The following is a 13253-nucleotide window of genomic DNA, read 5'->3' on the forward strand; positions in this document are numbered from 1 at the left end:
GGTGTCTCAAATTCTCCTGCCTCTCCAGCAACTTGAGTCTGTTTGCTAGTCTCACATGCCTTATGCATGATTTTTTCCCATTTTCAATTATACTGAAGATGTTAAATTTTTATTATACTAAATCTTGTTATTAGTTGAATAGCTTTATTCTTTCTTTTTTTTTCTTTTTTCTTTTTTTTTTTTTTTTTAATTATAAATAGCAGCTCAGCGTGAGTGTTTGTCCGTAGGGCCTAGGGGATCCCGAGAAGCTTTTGAATCAAGAATCAGTTTTTCACTGTCTGCCTAGGGGAGCTTGAATGCATTCTTACAGAAAAGATAAATTTTACTGATTTTTGTCTGGCTGTGCTGTATGATTAAATAGCTGTTAACACGTGGGTTCTTTTTGGAATTGCCATTAAATCCTTCCAAAATGCTTCACAGTTAGTAAATTTATAAGGTGGTAAAATAACCTACTTGGATGTGGGGACTCAGACTGTCATACCCTAGTGGAAATGTCTTCATGGCTACTTTGTGTTGCTGCATATGTGGCTCCCCTTTTTTTTCTTGATTCATACTTACCGGTCTTTTAGATTGTTCTTTAAGTCTTGCATACTGATTCCTTCCACCTATGTTTTGTTTTAAAAGTAGTTTAAAAATAATTCCATGAAAGAGGATTGCTAATCCAGTTTAGTGTGAAGTAATATACAATTAGACATATATATATATGAATATATTCATAGTTGTAATTAAAACTTGTCTTCATAGTGGCTGCATTCTGCATAATGAATGCAGTTTTTATAGCGCAAACTCCTGAATGTAATATTTTAGCACATTCATTCTTACAGTGTCTGAAATCTGTTTGAGAAATCCCTGGTAGGAACAGCTTATTTAATGCCCTAGTCTGCTTGTAACGCAGCTTGTCTACATTGTGGATTGACAGTTACCTTGGTTTTGAGGTTATAGAGTCTTCAGGGAGTTTGACAGACCAGTTTTAATGATTCTGTTTGGAAGTTGATAGAATCAGTGTGTTTGACGTAGGCAAAGAGAGAAAATGATAGTGGTTTGATGGCATTCCTAAAATTTCCCCCTAACATTCATACATTAGCTTTAAATGCATGTTTTATGCTGTTACACCAGTACAGTTTTCTCCCTATAATTTGAAATTGAATGAGAAAATCGGAGACTTGACTGTAGAAGTGTCACATCTAGTCATGTATGGTACTGCGATTGATTGCCATGTTCATGTAGGAACGGTGGTTTTCACCTTGGTATCTGGAAGATCATATACAGTAGAATGGCAGCTATTGAGGTGGACCAATTTGAAGGTTGGAAGTACATAGGCAGTTACAGTATGGAGTAATCACAGGTTTTTTACACTATTTTGTGTGTATGAACTTACGCAGTATCTTGAGCATAAGATAGAGTGCATTTTATTTATGTTTTGTAAAATTGAAGACTTCAGGGAAAATACAGTTTCTCTTATTTTGCAATTCTCTTGCTTGAAGCTTGGAATTCTTTTTTTTTCCATAAATTAGATTTCATTTTTGGGCTCTGTTGGTGCTGTTTTAGAATTAAATTGATGTTTATTACTTTTCCAAAAAGATTTTTTTATAAAATACAGAACAAAAGTCTCAATTATAAGCAAGGCCGGTGTTTGCAAAGCACCAGACATTCCCTTCTTCTGTACAGTGGCTCTTTATGTTCCTATTTTATTACAGCTGAAATTTTGAACTGTGAAGCAGTGCCAGCTGGAGTGGCACAAGCGATTTCTCATAGTAACAGATGTCTCAGAGATGAAATTACTAAAGGGCCAGATGGCCCTAATCCCTTTTCCCGTTGTTTAGCCGTCGTTCATTATTAGTAAATATGCCATGCTCTATGTCAGTCAGGCAGGAAAGTGCCAATCAGGTTGAAAACATTTCCATCCCTGATTTCTTTAGGTGATCTCTCCAGACAGTTTCCTGCTGCCCCTCCTCAATAAGCAGCTGATAAGTCTGCCTGAGATACGTCTTTGCCTCTTCCATCACTTACCACAGTCAGAATGTAGAAAAATGCAAGAAAACTGGAAGAAACCAATGTTGAAATGTAAACATTCTCCTGGGTTTTGTTATAAGGGCTTTCATGCAGTGCATGAAACAAGATCTGTTTATGTACCAAATTCCATTCTGCCCCTCTGGCAGGCTCCTTTGGTTAAACCAAATAACTTTTTCCACCTTGCAGTTGTTCTACACGTCTAACTGGAGAGAGTCAAGCCTGCTAAGCAAATGTCAGTGATGATGTTTCAGAAATTATTGTCTAGAGCAGGTTTGTAGCTTGGATTCATAATTCTGTTTGAAAAGAGGGAGGTAAAAGATAGAGTAATAAACTAAGAAGCAAACTAGGGTTAGAATTTTTTGAGATAATGGAAGTATCATATCTGAATGTAGAAATACTGAAATTATTAGATAGATCAGTGAGTTCAGGGACATAAAGGAACAGAAAATCAGTGAGACAGCAGTGAAAACAGTGACAGGCCCTACATAGTGAAGTTCATCAAAAGTAAAAGCAAAATATTATAGCTAGGGCAATGGGAATGAGAAGTAAATGTTTTGTGTCTGTAATCTGGTTAATGCTTTTTCTTTTCTTTTTTCCTTATTAGTGATGCTATTGCTGAGATTAGAGCTGTCTGTATTGAAGAAATTGGTGTGTGGATGAAAATGTACAGTGATGCCTTCCTGAATGATAGTTATTTAAAATATGTTGGTTGGACACTACATGACAGGGTAAGTATTGTGTATTACTGTACATAGCAGAGTGTACTATAGATAGCTGGTGTTACACTACCCAAGACATGTTTAGGGTATCATCTTTGATTTGTAAAGAGATTGTTCTTTTTTCTTGCCTGTTATTTATCTTTCAACCAGCTTATTTCATGGTGTTCACTTAAATTAGGATACAGTAGTCCCAAACTGTGTGCTTGGTTCGTGTGCTTTTTGTGTTTTCAGTCTCCGTTAGAGTATCTTAATAGAAATGTTTCCATGATGCTTTTCTTCTGATTACAAGAGAAAGAGAAGTCTCCTCAGATCACCCCTGAGAACCTTTGTGTCTGAAGCAGAATGGAAAAGAGATTTCCAGATGTGTCTTCTGTTTACATTGCCCAATAGTTAGAGGAAAGAGAACATCTCTGGGTCCCCAACAGACATCGCTGGCTCCACAGCCAGTGGAGTTCTCATCAATTCATTTTCCCTTGAAGAATCTCTTCAAGGTTCTCTTTAGCTTTTTCTTCAAAAAATTGTTGGAACACCAGGTGGAAGCAAAAAGATTTATATCCAGAGGTTCTTTCCTATCTCACCACAGTTCTTCGTACTGATCATATCCACAACATGCCTCTGCTGGGTGTCAACAGGCCTAAGTACCACTCAGTTCCTGCAGCAAGAGTAGGCCATTCCTAATGCTAATAGAACAGGACTTTGCACTTCTGGCTGTATGCGGTTTCTATACACCAGGCAGCAACTGGGACTAGCCGTCCGCCCACTCACCAAAACCACTAGAAACACTTGTTTTACTCTAAACTCTTTTGCTAACATTATCCAAGGAAAACAGATGAGACCTACCTAAGCTGTTGAAATGCTCATTAAATTCCAGCAACTCAGGCTGGAGGATTAGGATTTTAGGTGTGGTGGAGGGCTTTATTTTACTAGGGCTTTTAATTAAAAATAAATTACCCCTTGAATAATTGCAGTGGATTTTTTGAAGCACATTCTAATCCTAGCAGAACAATTCCACAAATTAGCACTTCCAACGGGAGAGCAGAATCTAGTAGTGTTGCACTTCGCAGCTCTCAGTCCCCTTCTAGTATCTGTGAAGTCCAGCCATTTCTCACATGACTCCCTTTAACCATCTGTGAAATCCAGCCATTCCTCACGGCACTGTCTGTGACTGGTGTCGGCTTCTCACACTGTTATCTGTCACATCCAGCAAGTTCTCATGTCATGTCCAATAGTTTCTCGCGTCCTCTTCAGTTAACTTAACCTCAGGCCAGGGTCTAGTCATCTGCCTGCAGCCTTAAGATATCTTTTTACCTCAGGTTTTTTAAAATTAATATGTTCTTTCATGTCAGACAAATTTTAAATTACAGTGTTATGGTAAGAAAAAATGGGTTTCCATCTGGGCCAGACACAGAAGAATTCTATCAGGCTACTCTCCCGCCTCTGCTTGCTTTGTAATATTTATCCTTGCAGGCCTCAGAAGTGCCTTGGGGTTCTCAGTCTTTAAATCACTAGCTAATCTGTTTAATATCCTGATATACATGATATGTGATATTTTATTGATATAGTGTATGTTTAATGTATAGAGTGAGACAGATTGTAAGTAGAATAGGGGAAGAGTCAGAGGCAGGTGAGCCGCGTGTCAAAGGATGAAAAGGGAGAGAATGGAGAGAAAGAGACATTTGGGGAGGCACAGAAAGGAGGAAGGAAGTGCAATGGGAAGAATATATTGAAAAAAGATGGAATAAGAACCAATTAAAAATGCGAACCCTCCAAAAGTACAAGATCCCTTAACAGCATGGTTTTCATTGGCACTACCTGAAAAACTTGCCGGCCGTAGCCAAGTTTCTTGATTTTGCTTCACTTTGGTCAGGAGATAACTTTTGCTATGATCAGTACTTAAAATATTAAAAAAATGAAGGCTGAGGCAATAGTCGTAAGATATTTCCATTTCATATGAACAGAAGTCACTCCAAAATGATTAACTTCTCTGGAAGCTTGCTACTACAAAAAAGAGAGGAGGCAGCAGTGCAAGAGATTAATGAGCAGTTTCATATACTACTTCAGAAGACATACAAATTAAATCACAGGGAAGACACAGTTCTTACACTTCTTTGTAGTAGCTCCAGTGTAGTCTTTCAGAGGTAGGATACAGAAGTTTAGTTCTCTAATTTGGGAAATCTGTATATTCTGTATGTTAATCCTGTCTCTTTCCCAGTTTTCAGATGAACGTCTATAAGGCTTTTTGTTGTTTATGGATTACTTTCTCATTTGAATATGGGTTTCTAGTTCTGCCTTTCTCTCCTTTTTAAGCTTCTTTTTCATTCCTGTGGATCTGGGAGCATAACTTAAAAATATATAAAACTATAATATAATTGCATAAAAACCTCTTTTAAAAAAAAAAAAAGAAAGAAAGTCTTAAATCAGACTTTCCAGTCTTACTTTTCACCTGCCTCATTGATGCATGGAACTGTTTTGAAACCATGATTGTGTCTCTAGATACCTAGAAAGTCATGGTTCTTAAACCACTTCCTAACACATAAGAAAATGCCTTTTCCTTTTTTGCATGCCTCTACTTTCTGTGAAAGGAATGAACCCAGGGTCCTCTGGAACAGATGGTATTTGAATACTTCATTGTGATGGCATCCTAACTTAAAAGGATGAAAAAATAGAACTTGTTTCTATTAAGATTATATAGAAACTAAACTGTAGTTTTTCCAAGCTTCTGAATGTTTAACTTTTATATAATCTCCTTGGTACCTAATTTCCTTGATTTTGGAAAAGCTTGAGAAAATTAAAAAATGCATCCAATGATACACAGTATCTTCATAAATGGTATTGAGTGGGCCTGTGCAGACAGAGCACAACTGCTTGCTCCTGCCAGGAATACTCCTGTCATAGGTACTAATGTGCTGCAGGACATTTTCATCTGTTTCTCTCTGGCAGTGTAACTATTTCTGTCATTAAGCAGCAAATTACCTCAAAATACACCACCCTAGAGCATCAAAATGCAACACAGTATATCGCGGTCATCCCATAAACTGTGGGATTGAAGATACCAGTAATTTAGGTCATTTTTTTACACAAGAGGAAAAAAAAACAAACAGTGCAGTCTGCAGAAATATGGTAGGGGAAAGAGCTGAGCAAATTCACTATATATTATTAAAACCTGATAAATTTAAAAAAAGAGCAGAATACCCTTAGCCACCAAAAAGGATTGGAAAAATCCAAAAGAAGAAACATGAAGTGTGAAAAAAGAGAAATGGCTTTGCTGGCTCTCTTGTCTACCCACCTACTTCAAAAAAATACTTAAAACTGTGTTTCTAGGGGCTCAAAAAGTCATCATCTCTGTGTGATCTAAGTCTTCGCCTGGCACGTGAGCTGACACATAGCAGTGCACCTTTAATTACCATTTCTGGAACTGTGGTATCGCTGAATGTTAAGAGAAGTCTGGTTCTCATCGGGAGATGGCAAACTAATACTCAAAAGTATCAACTTTATGGAACATTAATAAGAATCTAAGCCAGCTCGATGCCAGGCTGTAGATCCCTGTGAGACTTACACAAGAGTTACAGATTGTTGGTTCAGGTCCTGTGATTAGCATGTAAAAAATACGAAAATGGTCTGCTTCCATCAGGATGGATTCTTTTTCACAGGTCTGGCATATTAAAGAGAATTTTGAGTAGAGCATGACTCTCCCAGACAAATGTAGACTACCCCACACTGCTGGCATGAAAGGTGTATGTATTGCTTTTTGCTTCATTAGCAGCGGTAACAAATTTTTGCTCAACTCAGAAGTGTCTGGAGGATTATCTCAACAAAAATAGGGAAAATATGAGAAATGTTTGTCATTTAACAGGATTGATAACATCTGATGTTTTTGTTTTAGGTACTAATTTTAAATTGTAAATAAAAGAAAGCATTAAGAAGTAGTGCAAAGCATTTCTCATATGCATGAAAAAGAATTTTATATAACAAAAATAATAAAAATACAGAAATAATTATCTAAAAACACTTTGAGAGAAGGGGAATTACAGGAATAATTAGACTGGAGAAAGAGGCATGCATAGAACCGATGACAGTGTGGATGAATTCAGGATTCTGCAATAATCAAGTGTCACAATTATAAATTGGAAAAAACCCCAAGTAAGTATATTTTTCTGGAAGATGAAACTCAGGAGAATGGAAGGTCTTATTTGCATTATCAGCATTCTAACAACTATTTTGTCTGTTATTTACTTAGAAAGTGGCAAGGCTTTCCTTTCAGATACGTTCTTTCTGTCTATAAAGCATAGATGTGACTACACAAAAATAGCTGGAAAGTGATGCTCCTTTTCTTTAACAGAATTAAAGGTATTGCGTGGTTGCAAATATTTGCTGCCTTAGGTTGACTCATACTCACTATGAACTTCAGCTCAGAATTGCAGAAAATCTGGCTAAAATCTAGTCTGGGAAATATTCTGCTTATTCCTTTCCTGCTTAAGGCAGAGTTCACTGTATATCCACAGTGTTTCCCACAGACAGTCATATTTTCTAAAAAAACCTCTAGTGTTGGTTTTTCCACAGCTTTCTGTAGCAGTTTGAGTGCTTAACTATGTTTGCCACTAAAAAGTTCTTCCTCACGTAAGCTAAATAGTCTGTGTTGTAATTTTAATTTATTATTTCTTTTCCTACCCACTGTGCACATAAAAAGTGACAATTACTTTTTTCCTCTTCCTTCAAAGCAAACTAATTTTCTTTATTGTGCTACAAAGATATTTACAGAAAGTTTTCTTCATTACCTCTTGTGTCCATTCCATACTGTATCCAGGCCTTTATTTTATCTTCCTTCTGGTTTTTGTGTTCCTCTTGTGCTTGACCTCCCAATTAATTTGTTAAGTAAGTTCTTCTCTTAGTTAAGTAAGTCTCTTCCTGTCCTTGCTCTGCATCACTTGTGTTTGCAGCTTTTAGCCTGGCATAAGTTTCTTAGGAATTCCCCTAACTTTAGCATTCCCACCTGCTTACTTCCTTGCTAGATAGGAAATTTCTGCTGTGTTTCTTTCCCCAAAAAGTGTTTGGGGTGTTAAAAGCTCACATTACTTGGATGATTCTCATAGTTACTCAGGAAACAACTTGTGTCTGGCATGTTGATGGTCTGTGGGACATTTCTACGCCTCCATTCTGGACTTCAGTGCAGTGTATCCATGTACACCTTCACTTCTGCCTTTCTTAGGTTCTTCTCCGGGTCATTGCTGCTTATGCTGCCCCATGGGTTCCTGTCACTAATCTCTGCTGAGTCTATTTTAAAACCTTCTTAAGAGGATTAGCAAGCTGACGTGCAGGGGCTCTTCCCTCTCCAGAGAGATGAATTCCATCCTTGACTAACAGTTTAAAAAGCAGACAAGTCCTCTTCGTATCATTTGTCTGCCAAGAAAGGCAGTCATTTCCAGGGATTGCCTCTGTGTCTCTTGGGCCTTTGCTCTCAGCTAGAGGGACCAGGTGTAACACAACCTTTCTCTCTTCCTCACCTGCTCCTGCAGTCGCTTGTCTTCTGCTTCAGATCTAGTGAGCGGCAGGAGAATAGTAGCCTGGTTCAGTACGCTTTTGTTAGCATCTGGCTTCAGTCTCCTGGCAGGCCATGCAAGTACCAAATGTTCACAGGTTTGCTTCCTATCTACCTTGCTTGATTTGCTCACTTAAGACTTATAGAGACCCTCAGTATCAGGCCTGAACTTAACTCTGGGACCATTGATCCATGGTGTTTGGTGAAGTCCACAAGGGCTTTGGACTCCACGGGGAATCCAAACCTGATCTGCACACGTCTCAATGTTGGCACTGATTTTTTTTTTTCTGTACCTAACCAATTTGGAGTTTTGCATTTTGGGACTACAGCACTGGCTGAATAACAACCCATCCGCTCACAAGTGAGACAGTCTTCAGTGGAGCTGTAACTAAACCTGCTACCTCATTGTTGCTCCGTAGTGTTCATCACGTGCCAAAACTGATACTGATCCTTTGTGGCTAAATAAGCTAAGGCCTTAAGAGGCTTACATCCTCTTCTAATGATTAGTGATGACTCCAGAGATCCTGGCCTTTCTGAATGCCACACACAGCAGAGGAAACACCATTTCTGGTACTGCAGCATAGGTACCATTAAAAGAAGAATGACAAGCAGCATTTTTCTGTGCTTATGTAGCAGTTGATCACATCCATATTAAATTTTTCTTCAAGAAAGTTCTTTTCTGTACCTTGAAGGATCTTGTGATAGATCCTTTAAACATAACTTTCCTCTCATTGACTTCCTCTGCAATGGTAGTCAAAAAGATCCCTAGAAGAGAGCGTGAGTGCTCAGAGACTCCTCGCATAAAGAGATGATTTCTCAGGAACAATAGTTCTTCAAGGAAAAGTTCTTCTGAAAATCCTCCTTTCAACTTCTGTCCTTCTTTTATCTTCTATTTTAATTTTTGAAATCGGTGGGAAGGAGGAAAGAAACTTAAAAATGAGGATTTTTAGCTTCTGTTTTTATGTCAGTCTCTGAATGTTCTTTCCATTTTTAGCTTGAGCAGTTTTTTAAATACAGACTTGATTATAGAATAGACAGGACTAGAAATGAAGCCCTCTAGGCATGGGGTTTTATTTATAAAGTTCAATGATTTGTATTAGTTCTTGAGCAGCTTAAGGCCTTAGACTCGGTAGTGTACTCACTTTCATAAAAGTAAGTTCACACTGCGGTGAACTCCACAGATTATATTTGAGCAGATTTTATTTATAACCCTTTTGCTATCTACAAATATTTTTCAACAAGAATCCATAGTTTGCCAAGACTATGCAGTTGAGCTGAGTTTTACATCTGCAGCCTGCCAGATGATGTGCATATGCCTAGGGGGTCCAGCCCTTCTCTTTATCATCAGTGTTCCTGTAGGCGACAAACCTTGATCCATAGGCACTCTATTGTGACACCCACATTTCCTGCCTACAGCTCACCAGATCAAAGCAATCCCCATCTAAAGAGCAGCTGGGAATGAGCTGCTGCCACCAGAACAACTCAGACAGATGGACACAAGCTGCTTTTCTTCCTGAAGGCTCCTCAGGCTGTGGCTTAGATGCATTGTTCTTGTGGCAGCAGCCTGCTCTGTACTGGAGGGTCTCTCAGGCCTTTTGCATCCTTCCGCCTGTGCCTGTCCTACGATGAGAGATGGGCTGTAGAAAATTTCAGAATAATAAATCCAGTGTATATTCCTTCTGTCCCTGGGAAAAGGAAAGACGATGCTCGGAGATGGCTGAGTTGCTTGAGTGGGCTACACACAGCCCATGCTCAATCACTTTGAACACTTGTGCATTGATTGTAAACACCAGATACCAGGCAGAAGTTACCTGTAGTCTCTTTCCTAAAGATAAATAGCCACACTGCCTTTTCACCAACTACCTTGAGATCATACATCTTTATTTTGTATTTACTTGCTACATTCTTTATCTTTTTGTGGAGTTACTTGAAAGGGAAACAGTAACAGACGTTTAACTGATGGCACATTAAATTCTTTATATATGCAAATAGGAAGAAAGTTTAATATTGTTTGTAGGCAGCTGCATGTGGTTTTTGGTTTTTAGCTGAATTGCAAATTGGCTTTGGTAATTCATTTGCATAAAATTTTAAATGTACATTAAACAAATTACAATATGTTATTTAATATTCATGTGCATTTGATTAGGGTATTCTATCAGCTAATCTTAGTGTGTTTTATTTAGCAAGGTGAAGTGAGGTTGAAGTGTTTGAAAGCTCTTCAGAGTCTGTATACCAACAGAGAGTTATTTCCAAAACTGGAGCTGTTCACTAATAGATTCAAGGTAAGAGGAAATACAATTTTTGGAAGGAGTACAGAAAATAAAAGTATCATCTATCTCATCCTGTTGCGGTCTTTGAGTCATGTATATTAAATGCAAAAATAAACTCATTTGTTTACATTGTAAAGGCTTGTAACTGCAGTAGTAAAACTGTATTACTGCACGCTGAGATTAAGCCAAATTCATTTTACAGTGTTTATTTTGTAAGATTTGTCAGGTTTGGCCAGGATGATTACTTATCTGTTTGTATTCTTGATAGTTTATATATTGTCATTATTTAATCTGCTTGTACTTATTTAATTTTAGGTTTATTGAATTTTAAGGACGTGTACTGGGTGTTTCACACAATCTAAAATAACATCTGAAAGTAACAGCCTGTAACAAAAGATTGTTTGTAAGGCAGCTTTTTAGCTAAATACATGCTTGTGTTTGAAGGAGGAGATACTTTGATCTGCATCACAGTATTCTACACAGTGAAATGCCTTGCTGCAGAACAGAAGTTTACATTGTGCTTTTAGACAACCCCCCCCCCGAGCATGATTGTCTTGTTTAGGAGATAAATACTGGAGGAATATTTCATGGGTTTTTTTACTAGCACAAACATGTGGACTTTTTGCTTAATATCTTGATTGGAATGTGGCTGTTAATTCACTTTGTGGCATGACTGCTTTATTTCACAAGTGAAATATCTGGAGAGATGAGTATAGAAATACTGTCATTGCTTCTGTTTGGATGCTCTGCGAAGAAAGGTTTCAGACACTGTCACCACATCAGTTGGCACCTTTTACCATCGCTTTTGTGTTCTGGAGAACACAGAACTGTGGTAAAGGCTACCCCCCCAAGGAAAGACTACTTTAATTTATTTTAATTTAAATCATGATTGTAATGCTGATGAAAAATTCTGTTTAGAAAAGAAGTGGAGATTTAAATACCCGTAAACAACTACTGTGCACGAGACTTAAAAACTCTCATTGTAGATTTTATATTGCTTCACTGGTTTTGTCGGTCATTGCAGTTACTATTAACTCCTCCAGTTTGATCTAGGAAAACACAAAATGTAGAAAATTTGTCATATCTTCCCTGTATGTAAATGATTCATAAAAACATAATGGTAATCAGCCTTTTACCACATTCACTTGAGATGGAGAAAGAAGATGCTTAAACTGCAGTAAAGTCTAGATATTAAGGAAGGCTTTTTGTCCAAAATTATAGTTATGTAATAGAACAGACACTTTATTAATAATCTCCTTCATTTGAGATTTTTAAGGGCAGATTAAATAAATATGTCAGGAATGAACTAGGTGTAGGAGATGAAACTAGATCATTTTGTGAGATCACTTCAGTCTATATTCTTCTAACTTTATAAAGTCAGTTTCTGGGACTGTTGCAGTAAAGACAAACTTTCCTCTCATAGAAGAGTACCTGGCAAATGGGTTCAGACCTCAGACTACTTCTGTAATGACTCCATAAGTCTGGTTTGCTTATCATCTTAGGACAACCAGAAATACTAGTTAACTCTCCAGAAAAATGAACCCTCCAACTCTGCTGCTTTTCTCGTTCCATCTGAGCAGACTTACAGATTTGTTTATATTTGCTCCTCATGTAATTTGATTTATTTTGAATAGGCCACTAAAACTCTCATGGTCTCTATATCTGCTTCTCTTTACTAGAAAATGTGCTGGATGCTTCTCTCTTAGCCTTCTATAATTCGTAAGAGAAAATGCTGCTTTGAGTCTGAACCTGTCCCATCCACCAGCAAAACTTTTCAAGACGATTGGAGGCACTTTGAGAAATAGTTACTCAGTAACGTACTTCAAAAAACTACAGGAACATGAAACCTCTAAATACTTCCTCCTGGCTTTTTTCACAGTATAGACAATTTTCTTTGTTAGAAGAAGTCAGGTTAGCCTGTGCATTGCTTCTTGGTTTTGAATGGCACAAGAAATTTTCATTTCTGTCAAAAAGAATCAGAGGAAAGGGAAACCCTGCTAGGAATCGTCGTCTTTCTTCTGTTCCATTAAAGCTGTTTTTACTACAGAAATGTGTATCATTTTGAAATAAATTAGAGAAAAGGTGAGTTCAAAGTCTCTGTGAGCCTAGAGAACAGATATGTTTAACACGATGATTTATCAGTTTCAGTTTCCAGCCACATCAAGAGAACAAAAAGCTGGCATTGCCCAAATGCCTGCACTTGGATTTACAGCTGTGTTGACAGGGATGCGGCCTTTGGCACCAGGATGGAGCAAAGTTTCAAATTGATGCTTTTTGAATCTGTGATACATTACTTAAATGTCTTGCCACCACAAACTGTACCACCACCCCCTGAAAAATAATTGACCTAAACGCCGTTCTGAGTTCCATGTCTGCTTATTTATATTTCCTCATCAGACTTTAATCGACCTGCACAATTCAGCTGGTGTTCAGCTCAATCCATTCAAACTGTCAAGAGAAATCTCTCTAGAGATCTTCTAGCTGTTTAAAGTATGAATTAATTTAATCCAGAATGACTTGTACTGGGGTGTTAATATTTCACCACCTTCCTGATAGCTGTGACAAGGATCTGATAATGTCACTTCTCCAAAGGAAATATGTGTGTTCTCTCCAGCATTTGTTTGTGTTTCTAGGAGTAGGTGATATGCTAGAAAATAAGTTTTGTCTGTCAAAAAAAAATTTTGTCCATCGAAGAGGAGACTTTTGTTTTCCATC

General features: G+C 37.7%; 1 protein-coding gene across 2 annotated transcripts in view; it reads left to right on the top strand.

Moving 5' to 3' along the window:
- STAG1 (STAG1 cohesin complex component) overlaps positions 1 to 13253 on the top strand; it is a 200267-nt gene that overhangs the window by 123332 nt on the left and 63682 nt on the right. For both annotated transcript variants that reach the window (XM_076341726.1, XM_076341727.1), the window contains 2 exons: positions 2618 to 2741; positions 10452 to 10550. In XM_076341726.1, coding sequence (XP_076197841.1) covers positions 2618 to 2741; positions 10452 to 10550 — 223 coding nt within the window. The remainder of the gene's footprint in view (positions 1 to 2617; positions 2742 to 10451; positions 10551 to 13253) is intronic.

This window comes from Aptenodytes patagonicus, chromosome 6 (assembly GCF_965638725.1).
Source record: "Aptenodytes patagonicus chromosome 6, bAptPat1.pri.cur, whole genome shotgun sequence".
Classification (NCBI taxonomy): domain Eukaryota; kingdom Metazoa; phylum Chordata; class Aves; order Sphenisciformes; family Spheniscidae; genus Aptenodytes; species Aptenodytes patagonicus.